At 41.4% G+C, this 20343-nt stretch overlaps 1 protein-coding gene across 1 annotated transcript in view; it reads right to left on the bottom strand.

Moving 5' to 3' along the window:
- Window positions 1-6788: 6788 nt before the first annotated feature.
- Window positions 6789-20343, bottom strand: part of ARHGEF26 (Rho guanine nucleotide exchange factor 26) — a 128183-nt gene continuing 114628 nt past the window's right edge. Inside the window, exons 13-15 of the mRNA XM_053599313.1 lie at window positions 11405-11472; window positions 9782-9886; window positions 6789-9026 (exon numbers count right to left, since the gene is read on the bottom strand). Coding sequence (XP_053455288.1) covers window positions 8884-9026; window positions 9782-9886; window positions 11405-11472 — 316 coding nt within the window. The 3' untranslated portion in view covers window positions 6789-8883. The remainder of the gene's footprint in view (window positions 9027-9781; window positions 9887-11404; window positions 11473-20343) is intronic.

The following is a 20343-nucleotide window of genomic DNA, read 5'->3' as shown; positions in this document are numbered from 1 at the left end:
AATTTTCTATCTTATATGGTAAATGATAAGGGTTTAAGGATATATCTGACTAGGGAGAAGGAGGATTAAAGAGAAGCAGAAGTTTATTATTTACATGTACATTGTCTGATGTTGACAGTGGCTAGATGTGCTCCTCTTAGCTGGTGCAGTGTAAAGAGGTTAGCCGTTGCTACCAAGTGCCGGAAGAGAATAGCACCAGTTTCAGGTAGTCATGATGGCAAGAGCTTGTGTATTTACCATGAAGTGCAGAATAGAGCATGAGAAAAAGTATTTCCTGGTGTTGGGAAAGGCAAGGGAGCCAAGGAAAACAGCTAATACAGAAGCACTGCATAGCCAGTCTTCGCTGTGTAGGAAGGATCCAGCCAATTAGGAAACTTATTTTAAACTGTTAACTACCCTTTTTCTAGTTCTTAAATTCGATACATGTCTTAATGATCTAGTGTAAATTTTCAAGAAGACAATGAGTGGTATATTTTTGAGACCTTGTCTGGTAGATTATCTTTACACAATGAAGATAACTTGATCAGGAATAAAATTCATTTCAGCAAAACTTTAATGGAATAGTGATTCCTTAGTGGTTTTCTAGGCCTTGTGGCTGCAAATTTATTTTAAGTATTATAATCTTTTAAGTACCTCTCCTCATTTTCTCCTAATGGCTGTTTCTCTTGTTAAATTAGATAGTTTGGTTAATTTTAGTTGTTCCTGGAAGCCGTTTTTTTTTTTGTTGATTTTCATGCAAAAATGGAATAGACCTATCTCGAATGTTTTTATGGTGTCTAAAATAAGAATATAAATGGAAGCCAACATATTAGATCTCTAAATTTTAAATCAGTTTAATACAGTTTAACCAAATGTCCTATCTTGACAAATACATTCATATTGACAGAAAATGGTATTTATAAAACAAAATATCAGAGATGAATTTTAGCCCTAGTTTACTCTGCCTTTTTCTTTCTTGCACATGCTTATATAAACATGAGTTTTGTGGGGTTTTTTAATATGGTAGATTGCTGCCTCAATCACTTTTTGGTGCTATGTTAATATCATAAACAGTAATTTATAAAGAAAAGAAATTTATTTCTTAGCATTGTGAAGTCTAAGAGCATGCTGCTGGCACCTGGTGAGGACCTTGCTGTGTGCTGACGTGGCAGAGGGCAGGAGTGTGCATGTCAGCCCACATCTTTCTCTTCCGCTGATAAAGCTTCCAGTCCTGTCATGGGGACCCCACCCTGATTACCTTATCTAATATCTAGGTTTTATGACTTCCCAAAGGCCCCATTTTGAATCAATGTATTTTTGAGGATTAAATTACCAATGTGTGAAATTTTGGAGACACATTTAAAACAGCAATTATATATATATATTTTTTTTTTTCCAAATACTTGGCAAGCATAGCAGTCCCATAATAAATCCCACTTGGTCTCAACCTGTAATTTTTTTTATATTTTCTAAATCCTTTTATATTTTATAAATTATTTTATATTGTTGAATCAGATTTGGCAATATTTTGTATCTCTTCATAAGGGTTACCAATTTGTAGTTGTCTTTTTGTAAGGTAATGTTGGCCTCACAAAATGAGTTGGGAACTAGTGTCTTCCTCATCTGTTTTCTGGAATGTTGAGTCGATGTTATTTCTTCTTTAAATGTTTAGTAAAATCTCCAGTGAAACCCATTTTCACCTGGAGAATTCTTTTTTAGAAATTTTAAAATTAGGAATTTAGTAATTACAGAACAATTCAGTGTTTGAATACTTTGTGAGTTTTAATCAGTCTTTTTTTGTTTTAATATTTTATATTTTCATGTTATTCAAGTAAATGTATTTTTTATTTTCCTTTGTGTAGATTTGATCTTTGATTGCTTAGGAGTATGCTGATTTGTTTCAGGTATTTGGAGATGAAACTTTCAAATGTCATCCTGGTGTATTGACCCTTGTTTTTATATGGTGTTGCCGTCTGTCCCTGTTAATTTCCTTTGATCTGAAGCTTGATAATAGTATAATATAGTCACTTCAGCTTTTTTTCTTTGTGGTTGCTATATCCTTGAAATGTTTTTCCCCCGTTCATTTATTCTAAACATACCTTTGTAAGTAATTATATTTAAAATGTTTCAAGTAGACAGCCCTTAGATCATTTTAAAAATCTGTCACTATGTTGTTTAATGAATTCAAACACTTAAATTTTATATATTCATTGATATAAAATGGCAGCGTTAAGTCTTCCATTTTAATTTTTTCTTTTTATCTTTTTTTTTCCTGTCTCTTTGTTTTTCTGCCTTCCTATGGGTTACATGAATTTTTTTTTTTCTTTTGCGGTTTTTGTCCGGGGCTGGGTTTGAACCCGCCACCTCCGGCATATGGGGCCAGCACCCTACTCCTTCGAGCCACAGGCGCCGCCCGGTTACATGAATTTTTTTAGTGTTCCATTTTGCTTTTTTTTGGTATATTTCTTTGTATATTTTTTTTTTTTGGTTGCTTTATGGATTACAGTAAGTAATGAACATAATAAGATATGTAACTTATCACAGTCAACTAGTACAAACTCTTCAAGTGAAATGTAAAAACTTTACTACTCCTGAGGTACGTTTATCCTCTCTGATTTACAACCGTTTTCTTAAATATTTATTTCTCATACATTGAGAAACATGTCAGATGATATAATTTTGCTTTGGGGCATCTAACATAATTTAAAACTCAAGGATAGTCTAATAAATATATATCTCCAAATACCAACTCTGTCCTTCATTCCTGATGTTCCAAGTTTCCTTCCGTTATTTTCTTTTTGTGGAAAAACTAAAGGGAATTTTTTGTTTTTTGGAATTCAGCAATTCTTTTTTTAATCAATACTTTGTTTTTTACAGCACATTCAGGTTCACAGGAAAACTGAGCAAAATTTGACATAAGAAAAGTTGAGCAAGAGTTCCCATATACCCTTTCACCCCCCTCCTACCAGTCGTCCCCATTATAAACATCTTGCACTATGGACTATGTGTGTTACAATCCGTAAGTGAATGCTGATACTTTATTAATTAAAGCTCCTACATTAAGGTTCACTATCTGTGTTGTGCATTTTGGCAAATGTATAATGACTTGACTCCACTGTTACCATATGTGGAGAACACTTTCACTGCCCTAAAACATCCTTTGTGCTCCAGCCATTCCTCCCTCCCGCCTTCCCCTCCTCCTTGGATCTCTTGGCAACCACTGTCTACTGACTTTGCTTTTTCTATATGGTTGGAGTCATAAAGTGTAGCCTTTTCAGATTGGCTCCTTTCACTTAGCAATATGCATTTAAGGTTACTTCATGTCTTATCATAGCTGGATAGCTTATTTCTTCTATTGCTGGTTAATATTCCATTGTACAGATTGTAAGTTTATCCATTAATCTATTGAGGGACATCTTGGTTACTTCCAAGTTTTGATAGTTATGAAGAAAGCTGTTCTCAACATTATGTGCAGGTCTTTGTGTGGATATATTTTTAATTCATTTGGATAAATACCAAGAGACATGATTGTTGAATCATAACAGGCGTGTTCTTTTCGCTAAGAAACTGCCCGACTGTCCTCCCAAGTTGTTTTTGTATTCCCACCAGCAAGGAAAGAGTTCCTGTTGCTCCGTATCCTCATCAACATTTGGCATTGTCAGGACCTTAGATTTTAGTTACTCTGAGGGGTGTAATGGTATCTCATTGTTTTAATTTGTAATTCCTCCATCTTTTGCATCTTTTCATATGCTTGCTAGCTGTTTATCTTTGGTGATAAACATTTTTATCACCATTTTTAAATTGAGTTTTCTAATTATTGTTCTAAGAGTTGTTTGTATATTTTGGGTTGTTAATTCTTTATTATGTTTTGCAAAGATTTCCTACCTGTCTGTGGCTTGTCTTTTCATAAGGTGTCTTTCACAGAACTGAGCTTTTAACGTTAATCAGTTCAACTTACCAGTTTTTTTCTTTCATGGACTGATTGTATTTTTAGTTTTGTTATCTAAGAAGTCATAACCAAACCCAAGGCCACCTAGATTTTCTCCAATGTCATCTCACAGGAATTTTATAGTTTTGCATTTTACATTTAGGTTTTAACTTTCCAAATAAATGGGTATTTCTTAATTTTTGTTGACGTCTAACCTAATTATGTTGCAGTCAAAGAACTCTTTCTGTAAAATGTCAGTTCTTTAAAATTCGTATAGTCCAAGAAATAGTCAACGTTATAAATATTTTATGTGCTTCAAAAGAACACATATGCCGAAATCATTACAGTGCCCTGTGTATGCCCATTGTGTTGTCATTTTTACTTTTTTACTTTTATTGACTTGATCTCCTTTTCCTATAAAATACTGAGAGCTGTGTTGAAGTCTCAGGCTAAAACGTATGATTCATTTCTTAAGTTTCTGCCAACTTTTGCTCCATCGTTTGAGACTATATTATTTAGAGAAAATACATCTAGAATTTTTACATCTTCCTGATTAAATGAATCATTCCTCACTGTGTAGGCACTCTGTTTATACCTAGATGTACCTTTTATCTTGGAGACCATTTAATCTAATACTGACAAGAGCTCTACATAGCAAATGCTATGACGTTCTGTTCTGCCCTGATCCCCCTTTCTGAAGGAACACCCGTAGGCCCTGAGAGTGTTAGCAGATGACAACCTCCACCCTTCAGGCTCTACAGAAGGAACTCCCTTAGGCCCTGAGAGTGCTACCAGATGAACCTCCACCTTTCAGGGCTCTACAGAAGGAACTCCCGTAGGCCCTGAGAGTGCTACCAGATGAACCTCCACCCTTCAGGGCTCTACAGAAGGAACTCCCGTAGGCCCTGAGAGTGCTACCAGATGAACCTCCACCCTTCAGGCTCTACAGAATTGTACTCAGCTGAAGATCTTATTCAAGGCCACTTCCCTTTCTGTGGACAGTTGACATCCTATCGCTGGTGAGAGCAGGGTTATGACGACACAACATCCTTGCTGATGCTTTTTTTCTCCCCCCTCTTTTCTGGAATCCCAGTTAAACCTTTGCATTTTCCAGGTCTCCTCTCTCTCCGCTTCCCTGTAAGTAGGATCTCCCAGCCTCATTTCCAGTTCTTCAATATCTCTTTAAACTCTTGTAAAACCTAAGTCCATAATTTCTAGTTGTATTTTTGAAATTCACTGTTGTATCACTGTTTGTAGTTGCTAGTTCTGTACTGCATTTTAAAATTTGGCCTTATCTATAAACATAACAAAAATAATTATTTTACTGTCTAGATATCTACAGATGATTTTAGTATCTAGAGTCTCTGTTATTTTCTACATCATAATGCCATGTCTCAGAGTGATTACTGAACCTTTGATTATTTGGTTTTAGAAACAGTTGAGACATAAGATGGTATGAGTTTGCTCCAGAGAGAGGTTTTGTTTCCTGCCGCCAGGACTTTTAATATGATTGAAGCCCCACGAGCTGGGCTTTAGACCTTTCAGCTTCATCCTCCCACTCTGGAGTAAGCCCCTTGGGAACCTGAGCCACAACAAGGGTAATTACTGCTAGATACTAAACTCTGACCTCCGTTACTCAGCACTGCAAGGCCACCAAATAGCTCTGCCTCAGTGCTGCTTCTCAAAGCACAGGGGAAATGCAACAGCAATTTGAGATACGGGACGGAACCAAGAGGATGATGCATCCTGCTACTTCCAGAGACGGTAATCCTCATTTCCTTGCTCTTCCATCACCAGTATGAGTGAAAAATCCAGCAAAGATGTCTGCTGTATCCTAGAGGTATCTTGTGAGTGTTTCCTCTTAGATAGCTATGTCTTAACTGCAAGGGATGCTGAGAAACTATCCAGCATTCTAAGGTTTTAGAGAGTGTTGTAGGCAGAATTCTAAGACAGCCCCCAATCCCCACCCCTCTGAGATTACATCTGTGATTATTTTATACTGCATGGCAAAGGAATTCTGCAGATCTAAGTAAGCTCTCAAATCAGCTGATTTTGAGTAAATCATAGGGGGAGATTATGGTGTAAGTCTAACCCAATTATCTAAGTTCTTTAAAAGCAGAGTTTACTCCCGCCAATAAAGCGATTCTGAGTGGGGAAAGGAGTCAGTATGTCAGCTCCCTTGAAGGAAGAAACTCCGTGGCAAGGCGTAGGAATGGCCTCTAGAAGCTACTAGGAGCAGCTACCGGTGACAGCCAGCAAGCAGGCAGGGTCCCCAGTTCTACAACCAAAACGAAGTGAATTCTGCCAATAACAAATCGGCTTTAAAGAAGACACCATGCTCCAGATGAGAAAGCAGCCCCAGCACCTTGATTTCAGCCTTGTGAGACGCTAAGCTAAGAACCCGTCTGTGCCATCCTGGACTTCTGACTACAGCGCTGTGAGATAATAAATGGGGGTTGTTTTAAGCACTAAGTTTGTGGTAATCTGTTATGCAGCAATAGAAAACTAATATAGGTCATTCTTTTGTCTTTACCAAGATTCACAACACAAAGGTTCAGATACTAGGTAACAAAAATGAACAATAAGATGGGGGTCCAGGGGAGAAGCAGCAGTAAGGAACTGTGCACTGTTTCAGCTGTCGAGTCCTGCATCTTGGTGGCAACTATGAGAACAAGCACAGCCCGTCCCTTACAAGTGTTCTGCTTTTCCAGGGCAGCTGATGCCAGTAGATTCCCCAAAAGAAAAGATTAGTCCCCAGCAATGTTAGCTACCAGTACCCTTTAAGTGGAACTCTGATTTGGCCAAAAATCCAGGAAACTGTGTGCTTAAATGTAAACAATTTGAGTAAATTGAACCATACCAACACAAAAGGGAAAGTATATACAAAATCTTTATAAATTCACATATTTTGCCAAAAGTGTACAGGCAGTCTGAATTTACTGGGACAAAAATGAACAGTTTTGTTCTTCACAAATGAAGTTAATGTACAATTCAGAAGTGGTGTTCACAGCAACTGAACTAGGTTTGAAAACAAAAGCAATTCAAGGTTGAAACCAAACACTTTGTGAAAGACCGGCTGTATAGCCACACCTTACCAATGAGTATTGACCTGCTCACTGAATAAGGCTTTGATTTATAAGATGCGTATATTTCCAAAGCTGTTTAACAACTCTACTTATAAATTAATTCACAGGATTCATTCATATAGTTGCTTTTTTAGCTTCAACTGGGTATTAGCAAAAATAATACAAAATGATTTTTTCTTGCAAGCAACAAATTTACCTTCCTTCCTAAATAAAACATGACCTTACATTAAATTGCAACATATTAGCCTGTCCTCTAGAAAGTCTGAGACGTTATAAAAGAGGAGACAGACTTCTTGTTTTGCAAACCCCTTTCTGTGGTCTCCCGGCTATTACTTCATTAACATACTTGCCTAGACCCAGAGGAACTCAGGGCCAGGAATGTCTTTTACAACCAAAAATATGCAACAAAGACAGCAAAATCCAAGGGTCAGAGGCCCCCAAGGGCCCCCACACTGGCTCGCTGCTGAGGTGACAGTGTGCTAGGTGTGTGAGCCAGAACACTGGACTTCCGTAACCTTACCATTTGAGAAACCAGTTAGCAGACGGTAGCTGGGTACACACAGACATGAGTCCTCTGGTAATGGACACTTTGCCAGGTTTTAGCCCTTTGTCAAAGAGAGTGGAGTCAAGAAGGCACACAGCTGCCAGTAAAACATTTCTCCCCTCCTAGTCTTCCAAATCCTCTTTATCTCTATGAAACCGACTATTAAAATAACTTCTCTCTCTCCTTGCACTAGTGGAAGAAATAATGATCTGTGGAAACTCACGCAAGTACAGCAAGTATGACCTTCTGTCCAAATAGAATGGATTCCCAACTAAGGTCTCAAAAGGTTTCAGATAGGTACCATGCTGGGTTCCTGATACCCTCTAAAGTCTGATTTTCCCTTCCTCGAGATGGTTACAGTGTTTCCGCTGATTTCTTACTTGGAAACTGTGAAGCAGGAACAATTATTGAAAACAAAGCTGCCTCACGTCAGGTTTTTAAATCAGCTTATTTGGAAATAATGAAAAAAGTACATCCCCTGTGCAATGCTCAGGATTTTCTCACACCCCTGAACTTGTCTGCATTCTATGTTATTTAAAGTAGCTTAGGTTTATTAGGCTATACTTATCTAACACCAATATGGAGTGAGATGAATTAAAAAATATATTTCCTTTACATAAGACTTCTCACCATCTAATGAGGAAAAACGTGGCAAAAATTCAAGTGTCAGTGTCCCTTTCCTGGGAAGAGGTGTAGAAAAACACAACCACTCACCTTCCGAACTCTACCAGTTCCTTTTGAGCCTTTTTTTTTTTTTTTTTTTTTTTTTTTGGGCCGGGGCTGGGTTTGAACCCACCACCTCCGGCATATGGGACCGGTGCCCTACTCCTTGAGCCACAGGCACCGCCCCAGTTCCTTTTGAAATTAACATAGCATTAGAATCAGATGTTAAAAGAGGCAGGAAAAATACTTATAAAACTGAACATTCCTGAAAGACATAAAATCTTGCTACTACTGGGAGAACCACATACAGGAGATGTTTAAGGAGGAATGGTGACCTTAGTGCAGTGAGGAGAAAACCAGGAAACAGAAGCTCATGTGCATTTTCATGCCAGAACATGGTGAAGCTGGAAGGAGCTGAGACGGCCTGATCCCGGGAGTGGCCTGCTCAGTGATCCTGTGTCCCTAAAGAAATCTGCGAGTGAGTGGTTATGCTAAAAACTGAACTGTATCTGGTGACTGTTCTCCTGAGAGAACACAACAACCTTGCAAGTTTAAAGGCAAGTGTTTTCATTCTTTAAATTAAATAGGCTGTGATAAAATTAACAATAAAACCAGCCCAGAACCAACCAGCCCACCAGACGCAGTAGTGCAAATCTCACAGTAACAAAAGGCCTTCTGGGAGGCTACACGTTGGTCTCCAGTCCCAGCAAGCGTCCCATCCGCTCCACATTCTTATCGATTGTAGCTTGGCACGTTATCTCCTTGGCACATTCCATAGGAAACCAGCCCCTTTCTCCATCTCGCAGTCGTTCCCCCTCATACCATCCTGCAAAAAGGAGCAGAGTCCATGTCAAGCAACAAGTGAGGATCTTGACCATGCCATGCTGCAAGGCGGATATGAGAAAAGTTGAGAGGCAGCATCGAGGGTGCTATGGATAATAAAAGGGGACAAGAGAGAAATGGGACAGGGAAGGGTTTCAAGGGGAAGGAAAGACATGCCAGGAACAGAACAGGAGCAGAGGGCCTAACACCAGTAGGCTGAGTTATAAGAGCTTGGGCTGAGCTGGGGAAGGGGATACTTTGGGTAAACACAGCAGGAAAAAAATTTGTTTTTAAAAGTAAGGAAGAACCGTTGGAGATGAGAACAAGGTCACTAGAAGACTGAGAAGGAAATAAAACTTACGGTTCCTATGTGCATATTCAAAGACACAAGTGTAGATAAACAATACAAGTGGAATAGACAGAGGCAGAGCCCCTGAGAAGGACAGAGGAAAGGGACACAAGGAGGAGAGGCCGTGGAGAACAGTACTCAGATGTCTCCAAGTCCCCACACGCCTCTCTAAGTCATCTTTAGTCTCTGAGATGCCACTGATGTAGAAAATGAAATCTTTGGAAAGAGAAAGGAATAACAACAGGAAAGAGGCAAAATAAGCCTTAGAGATGAGAAAGAAGCACCTGTAATCACAAACATGAATGCATCAGAATTTGGTGTATGGGCACTAACGACAAACTAAGACTCTTCACGTCTACGGCATCCTAAATGCTAGGCCACGAGGCCCCCGTGAGAACATTCCCACTCACCATCGCTGACACGCTGATAAATGAGGACCACGTCTGCCACCTGCAGGGAGAGTTCATCTGGCTGCTTGGCAGTAAAAGACCTAATGATCTCCACCTGGGTCAGTGCTGCAACAGAAAAAGAACACAGTGAGTTTCCATTAGCAGAGGAAAAACAAAACACGTAGAAACCGATAATGTCCATTAACTCAGCTGCTCTGTGCCATTCAGGGCCAGCACTGAGAGCAACAAGTCGGGCTTTTAGCAAGAAACAAATCTTTCTAAGAACTCACTTACCTGGCTATTTTTTCTAAGAACTCTCTTACTGGCAACTCTCTCAGGTTCAAGAGGCCCTTTATAATAAAATGCACAGATTCCTCAATAACAGCCTTGATCAGGGGTCATTAGTCACATCACACAATGGAGCAGAAAATAGCCACTGGGGCTGTTTTGCACTGGGACAACAGAGGCAGAAAGTCAGTGATGTGCCAAGGCCACACAACTGCGACAAAACAGAACAGCCCCAGTTCTCCTGTCTCTCCTTTGGGGTGCTTCCTCCTCCAACAGCAGAGCGTGAAAGCTGCTCATGTGGTTTGGAAATAAAAGGAGATCCAACCAGAGCTCAAAAGACATATTAGAGTCCCCAGAAAAATGCTCATAATGTGTGGTTTCTCGCTTAGTTTGCTTCTTAAAATAAAACTTGGTTCCAGGGAAGTTTCGAACCAATCCCTTTGGCTTTTACTACAGGCTTAAACGCTGTGAGTTTTGAGTGCTCCAGGATAACCAGTTTTGCTGCTCTAATTCTCTAGACTTGACCTTCCAACTAGAATCCCCGAAAGGAGCATGACATCAAAGTTAGGGCACTAATAAGCAGATGCCACTACCCTTTACTGCACCTGTTCCTAGTTTTTTGGAAGAATGGCCACATTTTCTTACAAGGCCAAGAAGAATGATTAAGTAACTTTTCTTTTTTTTTTTTGTGGTTTTTGGCCGGGGCTGGGTTTGAACCCGCCACCTCCGGCATATGGGACTGGCGCCCTACTCCTTGAGCCACAGGCACTGCTAAAGTAACTTTTTTTATGTTAAAAATACTTTTCAGCTTAGATTCAGATTGACAGTATGGAGAAAGCATCAGCAATCGTCCCTAATAACAGCTAGACACTGAAGAGTTTTACAGCTTTGGACATATTTAACTCAACCTTCACAAAACCTTAATAGTTTTAGGGCTTTGGACATATTTAACTTAACCTTCACAAAAGCCCTATGTTGCACCTAACTCACAGGTGATCAAATGAGCTTGGAAAGGCTAAGAAATGATTTTAACACTTTTGAACAACAAAGAATTGCCTTGGATTTGAATCCAGGCTCCTTCTTTCAAAGCAGGGATCACACAGTTCTGGCCTAAGGCAGAAGGAAGGAACCCTTGGATAATCTAGAAACCCAGTATTAGGACGGTGCCTGTAGCTCAAAGGAGTAGGGCGCCGGCCCCATATGCCAGAGGTGGGGGGTTCAAACCCAGCCCTGGCCAATAACTACAAAAAAAAAAAAAAAAGAAAGAAACCCAGTATTGTGGCTGTGTGGCGCGTTAACACGAGTGCCCAGCAGGGGGCAGACTCCTTCCACGTTCCGAAGCTTCCCGGGACTTACAGGTTCGGTCCGTAGGCTGCTTCCCACCGCTGTGTCCCAGGGCTGTTATCCAGCGGGCTCGCTCACTCCTAAACACAGAAGGCAGATACAGCTGAGAGATTCCAGGCGTTTAACAGGCAGAATGGAGGATGTTCAGCTGGGCGCGGCAGCTCACGCCTGTAATCCTAGCACTCTGGGAGGCCAAGGCAGGTGGATTGCTTGAACTCTGCAGTTCAAGACCAGCCTAATGGAGAAACTTTGTCTCTGCTAAAAATAGAAAAACTAGCCTTTGTGGTGGAAGTCTGTGGTTCCAGCTCCTTGGCAGGCTGGGGCAGAAGGGTCACTTGAACCAAGGAGTGTGAGGTTTCTGTGAGCTGAGCTGAGGCCGCAGCACTGTCCCACAATGACACAGTGGGAATAAAAAATAAAGAAAAGAAAAGAGAACGTTCTAGACAGCCAATACAAAGCCATTCTCAGAAAACAGGATTCTCCTAAGAGGGATGGGATTGGCCTTCAAAACAAGGGTAAGAGTTACTGAAAAATGATAATCTGGAAAATCTAAAATAGGTGGAAAACTAGTCACTGATGTTAAAATATGCTGAATGAATATTCTGTTCTACGATAGTTTGAAATTTAATAGAGCTAATTATACTCGCACACTATCACCATAAAAAATATTTGCAAGTTCATATTCTGGTGTGTAACATTTAAAAGGTAAATTTCATTACAAAAACAATCCTACCAAAGCAATGTCTCACCTCAATCCCTTTCAACACATTCAAACCATTTCAGAAGGAGAAATCTGACAGATTTAAAGCTAGCTCATATCTCATACAACTAATTTTTCCAATGATGAACTTTAGTTGGAACCTTAGTTCCAATTTGAAACAGAAATTCTTTGACCATTTTCAGACTGTTCTCAAATGCTAAAAATGGTTTCATCAGTACACGGAGAAAAGGAAAAAGAAACCAAGACTTCTAAGCTACTGTTCCGTGAAGCAAACAAAATAATGAAAGGATCGAAAGTTTCAGATGAGTAAGCACTGCTCTGTAACACCGCCAGTATTTTTATCAAGAATCAAGTATTAGGACTGCAGTTAACTAAATAAACCGCACACACACACATTTAAGTCTCTTAAGGACCATTCATGAAACCCACGCTACATGTCTGACACGGTGCGTGACATCCATTGTTTCATGTAATCCTCCCAAAAGCTTGTTTGAAGGATGTGAAGACAAAAGTTCCAAGGTAAGTGATTCAAACTGAAGCCTGTTTCCACCATACCATTATACTTTCTTAAGAAAAAATACCTTCATGCCTGAAAAAAACCTCTCCTCACAGCCTGCAGCTAACATGCTTGTCACAGTCACCCACCTTCTTCCCACCTACTCCCTCTATCTAGGCAGGACAGCTGAGACTCAAAGCCTGCATCCTACCTTCCCTCTGTGCTATGCCTCATCATTTTTGCCATTATTTTTCTAAAGTAAAGAATAAGCCGGGCATAGTGGCTCATGCCTGTAAGCATAAGCACTTTGGAAGGCCAAGGCAGGTGGATTGCTTAAACTCAGGAGTTCAAGACCAGCCGGAGCAAGAGTGAGAACCTGTCTCTACTAAAATAGAAAACCTAGCCAGGCCTTATAAAGGGCACCTGTAGTCTCAGCTAGTCAGGAAGCTGAGACAAGAGGATCTCTTGAGCCCACGAATTTGAGGTTTCTTTGAGCGATGACACCACAGCACTCTATCCAGCGCAACACAGTGAGACCCTGTCTCAACAAAAAAAAATAAATAAAAAATTAAAATAAAAAATATAGAATAACATACATAAACAAAATAAGTGTACTCAATCAATCCCTGCACAGCCATGTACACGCTGCCACAACAAGACATAGACATGCCAGGCAGTTCCTTTTTTCCCTTCTAATCAATAATCTTTATCCAAAGAGGACTGCTATTCTGATTTCCATTACCATGAATGAATCTTGCCTCTTCTATACTTTAAAAAAATGAAATTCTGTAGCATATATGGCTGTCTTTGCTCAGTGTCAACTCGATGCTGAAAACCCAGGTCGCACCTCCTCCGGGTGGTCTCCTCTGATATGTCAGCCCACGTTCTATCCCCATCATGGTGTGACAGTCCTGTTCCCAGAGCCCCCCTCTGCACAGCTCTGCCACACTGATGGTCTACAGTAAGGCAGGTACCTTATCCACTTGGTTCACGGCATTATCTCCAGGACACATACAAGGTGCTCAGTATATGTATGCCAATGAATGAATCACATCACTCACTGCAAACTGAACCCTGATCATTTATTAACTTGTCTGCTTCGCTTACCAGGCAATGAACTCTAGGAGGGCAGGAATTAGATCTTTTTCTAAATAATATTAAGAAGCACTTGCCTGTCAGGTATAGTACACTAAGCAATTTGCAAGTATCATCTCATCTGTCTTTACAATCCTGGAAAGAAAATATGGCCATTATTATTTCAATTTTTTCAAAGATGAAGTGTTAAGTACCCGCTCCCAGGTGGTCTGGATGAAAGAGGTAGTGTTTCCTGGGAGGCTCTCACAAAATAATGTGAGAAGGCAGAAAGGGTGGACACCCAGGCATCCTGAAAGGCAGACATTTCAAAGAATAAAATGAGGCTGGGCCCTCGTGAAGCTGGCATGTCAAACAGTAATATGCACACGTTATGCAGAAACTGATGGTACTGTCTTGCTTTTTAAAGCTTTGTCTCTCTCTCATACAGGATAAAGGGATTTACAATGGTTATATAAGAAGTAAAACAAACTTCCTTTAAAATAATCCCCAAGCAAACACAAAACTTTATATCATTTCTCTGTTGGGATAAATCTGTTCTTTTTTCTTTTTTTTAAAAAACCCAGGTTCAACAGGAATTTCCAAAATGCTATGCTAGCTGAAAACTAAGTATCTTATGGTTGGAAGATCTGCTCACCAAGAGAAATCGAGAATGATTGACTCTCTTTAAGCCACGTGGAACACCGCGCTGTCATTACACGGCCCGCATGCTGTCTTCCCAGACCACCGCAGAGCCATGTGGAGCCAACGAAGCAGACTCTCTTGCACAGCCCCTCTCTGCATCAAGTGGGCAGTTCCAGCAGCGGCTTTCTCCTGCCACCAGTTTCCAGAAGTCCAGATGAAATCTTTCACTGTTGTGGCATGCTGCCTGGATGTGAATGGCATCCCCTAGACATGGCGGCCCCTCACAGGGACTCCAGAGGATAGAACAAGACAATCCTTTGTTGCCCTGGCTGAAAGGAGCCGCTTCTTGAAACTGCTACAATTCAGTCAGTTGTACCCCCTCTAAAATGCTGTCAAAACCACAGGACTTCCCCTGGGGCTTCCGAGAACCTTGCCTAGGAGCTCCCCGCACCATGAGGCAGAAAGCCCTGCATCTCTAAAGCAGGGACTAGACTCAGTTGTAAGATGGAAATCTGCGGCCAAGAAAAACCAGGGCTTAGACTTACCCATTATTAAATTTAGATACCAGTTCATGAACTCCGTTTGCCCAAGGTGATAGAATAACCAACTCTGTACTCATGTCCACTTGCAGCGCATCCCTTTCCAAGCCTCGCTTAGCCACTCCTTCCCTCAACCTATGCTCACTTCACACAGGCCCTGGACGAGGTGGGGGGATGCAAAGTGAATAAAACAGGTTCCCTGGCTCTTCACAGCCTTCAGGATGAAGGACCAGATAGAGCAGAAAATGCAGACGGAGCACTCCACTGAAACACATTTGACTCAGGTGGAGAAAGCAGGCGAAATTGGGGGAAAGACTCATTTGCCTTAACTATCTGTAAATGTAGCCCTTCCATCAGATGATGTCTCCACAGTTCCCTAACCAGCGAGCTGGGATAGCGAATTGTCCTGCCTCTTATAGAATTAATCAAGCACAGTAGGTTTAAACTTGCACAAAGGTCAAAGACATAACAAAGTTCAACTTCTCACTGAACTCCAGAAATCTGCTAGAAAACATAGATAATATACTGAGCGAGTAGGAAGTGGGCTTTGAAATATCACAGAGGCTGGGCTGGGAATGAGACCGCACAGAATAAAACTCCCGCTGAGAACTTCGCGTCACTGACGGGTTCTCCTGATTTCCTAGCAGAAGGGAAGAGACCTTAGCTGCTCTTTAACCTTCCCTTTATCTCTTCTAAAAATGGCATCTGACCAGTTACCTTTTGCGTTCCTTCTCAAGGCCACCAATTTACCTATAGTTCCTTCTGAAACTTCTATACCCATGGCCTTTGAAAAAAGTGCTTCAAGTCTTCATAAGGAGAATTGTGAAGTAGAAGCCTCGTAACAAGTAGAATCATGCTTCTTGTTCATTCTCTCTCACATTCGATTCAACTAGATTAGTTAAAAAAAAAAAAAAAACTGATCCATGAAAGAAAACCTACAGCCTAAAAAAAGTCACTATAATGCTCTGAGAAAAGGCCTTATAAATCTGGATACCAGCCTGACTTACCTAATCTAAAAAATCTAACCAAAGCAAAACATCCTTAATCCCCACTAAAAAAAAGTTCTAAAATTAAGAATGTTGTGACATGTTGTAGAGCTGAATCAATTAGTTCTTGTTTATCATATTAAGTAGCTCAGACCTAGAAGCCCAGAATCCTTCAGTTAACCTGAAATGGGGTCAATTTTCTTGATGCTAAAAGACTGTCACTACCCTTCTGTCCTAAGGGGGTCAGCTATGAGGATCACATAAAATCAAGCACTTTCACAAGCCCTATACCAATGTTAAGAGTTCATTTTTGGATTTAAGAGCCCCGATGTGACCAAAAAAAAAAAAAAAAATCTGTAACCTACAATAAATGCATTTTTTCCATGTAAACTTTCCTTTTTGTTCAAGGATAAAATATATGACCTTATCAGAGATACTATTTACAATTTTATTCCATCCCATTTACTTCCTGTTGTTAATTAAGTCATTAACAGAAGCAGGAAGGGCTCAAAGGCTCCCGGCAAACAATGCCCCTTTATCGGGAGCCCAGAAATTGGTTGTCTGGATGGCTGACAGCTCTGGCCACATTCATTAGGCTTCTAACTTTTCTTTGTGAGGAAGACATTTTGAGAAGGACCTTTGATTATGGTTTGTCTAGATGATCATATCCTATAACTAAATACAACGGGAAAGCAAGTTCCCATTTGCTGAACACGCCCTGATGTCTCATCACAGTACACACTAGACCCAAATGACATCCAAATTCTGTCGCAAGCCTGGGAAGCCAAGTACGCCACTTGCCAGAGCCTGCTGTCTGAGCCAGCTGCAACTGTCTGTGCTTCATTTTAATGAAGGCAGACAAAGGGGGCTCTCTAGCTCCCACATTCCTCTTGAAAGGCCCAGAGGGAAAAAAGAATGACAGTGGAAAACATTCTTCCTTTGTCCTTCTGTACTTTCAGACTGTTGTCTCATCAACAATACAATGATTTAGGGTCTGTGAGACAAACAGATTTAAAGGTGTACATGACTTAGTTGTATCTTTAAAAAACAGTTGACTACATCCTTAATAGCAAAAGTTGAAAAACAAGTGAAATTTGGGGAAAAACTTGCTCATGCAGCAACAACAACAAAAAAAACAGTGAATAGAGACTGGTAGGAAGTGGTACCCCCCTATAGGGCTACCCTGGGCTGGATACAGAATTCTGTATTTTATATCATAGCTTGTCTTGGATATAGAAAATCTAATTATATTAATTATGGGTTTTTCCCAACAATCTGTTTTGGAAACCTGTTATGTACAAAGAAAAGACACAACCAGAGATGAGTTTGGGGATTATAATAAAACAGTGCCGGACTGATGAGAGAGGAGGAAAACGTTCAGGAGTTGGTTATCAAGGTGGTTCCAAAGATGGGTGACCTGGGTGACCAGCCAAAGAGGCCGTGAAATGGGAACATGTGGAGAGATGCAACAGATTTTTGTGCAAGAAGACCTGGTAGATCATGGATCTGTTTCCACAGAGAAGCATCAAGAACAGCACTTACTCCAGACTGGGTAAGTCCAAATGTTATCAATGGGACCATTCACAGAAACCAGCGTTCTAGGGAAGGCAGCGGAATCGTGATGACTGGTTTCAGACAGGCTGCATTTCTCAAAACAAAGAGAAGAGAAGTGGGGTACAGACTGCAGGAAGCATGGGGACTGAAGACCCCATTCTTGTCAAGGGAAGCACCCCCAGAAAAAGAGGAAAATTAAAAAGTAGGCTGAGTGAGTCAGAACAAAGAAAAGTCAGCTAGTTTACATTTAAGCTAGCCATTGCTAGCATGCTTCCTGACTTTTCTGAAATTCTAGCCTGTTGGGGATACAGCTGAAAAACACCCCTGCTGGGTCTATGAGCACTCTGAGGGAGAACGGTTATAGAAAAGGCTATGGCAAAGACCCAGAAACATACATTAACCTGGTCATTTCCTGCCTAGTGAACAGGCAAAGCAGGTACCTATTGTGGAGATTTGCATTTGCCTGGGGCAGAGATCAAGGGAGTAGCTGGAGCCCTGAGATATAGGGAGAAGAGCTTATATCCCTTATTGCAGAGGAAAATCCTCTGTGGTGGTGATGGGAGAAAAATACCTCCCTCCCACCAATTCCTCAGTGATTAACACCAGTCATGTTTTAATCCTCAGGGAACTAGCAGAGTTTAATACCTCCCTAGAAATTTGTGTGTGTGATCTCAAGCGGGAAGCTCTGCCAAAACAAGGCTCAGATTTCAGATATCTTAAATAACAGCCCTTAATAACAATAGGGGCTGATATGCTCACTCAGAGAAACTGCTGGTGTCTTTGTTCCCTCCCTCATCTTACCCTCTGGGTGAATAGATTTTAATAAAAGCAGAGTGGAGCAAATATTCTGGCCACTGCCAGAATCCCACAGACGAGCCATGGACCCCTGAGTTCCCACCTTTAATTCTATTCTGTGTCTCAGGTCTCTTTCCTTGCCGTCGTTTCTAACTCTTAATTTTTTCAGTTGGTCACCACCAGTTCCACAGGTCCTAGCAAACCCTACCCCCGGGGTGGGACCCTGACACAGACATGGAGAGTGAACCCACAGAGCATAAGGAAAGTTTAAGTGTATGAGAGCAAGATGGTCAACAGAATTAAATGTTGAGAGGTTGAGATAGAGGATTGGACTGCTGGATGTGAAACTAGGAAGCCACTGTTGTTAATCTGGTGGAGAAGCCTTGGCAGCCAGCAGAAGAAGCAGTGTGAGAGACGGTTAAGAGAAACTCAACACAGCACCGGCCGCTTAAGCCAGAACTCTAAAGCATCACCCATTCCACTGTCTCACTTACGGCCACCCCAACTCAGCCAAGCCATCAGTCAGTCCTGTCATTGTTTTTGCCTCCAAAATAGAACATTTTTATCTCCTTTGCTATTCCGTGGCCCAAGCCAACATCAGGACCCTCCTCAATCACTCCCATAGGACCTAACTGTTCTCACTGAAACTTCTTCCCCACCCGCCAGCCCTCCTTACTCCAGTCATCCGTGGAGCTTCCTACCACGGCATGTATGGCTCAAATCAAAAATATGTGTGATGGAGAAACAGTCTTCACCTCACACCCACTGTGGACCAAGTGTTTTCAGAAATACAATAAAAATGAATTACTGTTAAAGTCATCACATGCCTTTGTGCCTTGAAATTGTTAAAATTGCTGTAAGTTTTAAACCACCCTTCCTCACATCTGGCTGGTAATGGTCTGAGAGCCACAGACAGCTGCTGTCAGATGATCTGGCTTTTCTGCCCTCTGACCACCCACTCTCTCTCTGGTTTGTTCTGCTCTAACCACATTTGTCATGTTCAAACCCTGTTTGAAAAGCTCGAACTTGTTTCCTTACCTTTGTTTGTTTGTTTGTTTATTCATTTGTGATTAGTTGCCTAGGCTCACAGGTACTGGTGACATCACAGCTCACAGCAACCTAAGACTCCTGGGTTGAAGTGATCCTCTTGCCTCAGCCTCCTGAGTAGCTGGGACGAGAGATGTGCACCACCACACCCAGCTCATTTTTCTATTTTTTATAGATCAGGGTCTTACTACATTATCCAGGCTGGTCTCAAACTCCTGGCCTCAAGCAATCCTCCCTCTTCTTCAGCCCCCCAAAATGCTGGGATAACCAGCATGAGCCACTGTGCCCAGCAGCCTGAGGAGTTTTGCACTGGCTGTTCCCTTTGCCTGGAACATTCTGGCTCCACATTTTCCCAAGGGTTGACTCCTTGTCACTGAGGGCTCAGGTCAAATGTCATCTCCTCAGAGAAGTCTTTCTGTCCTGTCTCAGAGTACAAATGCCCACCCCTCCTCCACACACCGCTGCCCAACACTTAACACCCAGATCACATCACCAGTTTTATGGTCTTTACTGCACTTACCACTAACTGAAATAATCTTTTTGTTTTTAATTGAATGAAGAAGAAATTCTTTTCCTCCATCCCAGATGACTGTAGGTCATTCGCCCAGGCTGACTGGAAGAAGCTCACTTCCACTCAAAGTCACTCTCCCTGAAGGAATAGGCTCCTCACTTGAACATAAATCTGATGGTGAGGATCTGGCCCTCTGCACTGCTCACTGCTACATCCCAGCACTTGACAGGACACAGGCACCCAATAAAAAGCACTGAATTAATTAATAGGGAGAAATGAGAAGTTCTGTAAAGGGAAGGAAGTTAAGAATGGATTAGGAATCAGGAGTAATACAGTGGAGGGTGGTTTGGCCAGAAAACATAACAAGAAAAATGAATTATCAGGAACGGCAGCCAGGCACAGTGGCTCATGCCTATAATTCCAGCACTTTTGGAGGCTGAGGCAGGTGGATTGCTTGAGCTCAGGAGTTCAAGACCAGCCTGAGCAAGAGCAAGACCCCATCCCTACTAAAAATAGAAAAACTAGCCAGGCATCCTGGAGGGTGCCTATAGTCCCAGCTACTCAGGAGGTTCAGGCTCAAGAATCT

The sequence above is a fragment of the Nycticebus coucang genome, chromosome 8 (assembly GCF_027406575.1).
Source record: "Nycticebus coucang isolate mNycCou1 chromosome 8, mNycCou1.pri, whole genome shotgun sequence".
NCBI lineage: Eukaryota > Metazoa > Chordata > Mammalia > Primates > Lorisidae > Nycticebus > Nycticebus coucang.
The sequence above is the reverse complement of the archived record's forward strand: the minus strand, read 5'-3'. Positions and strand labels throughout refer to the sequence as shown.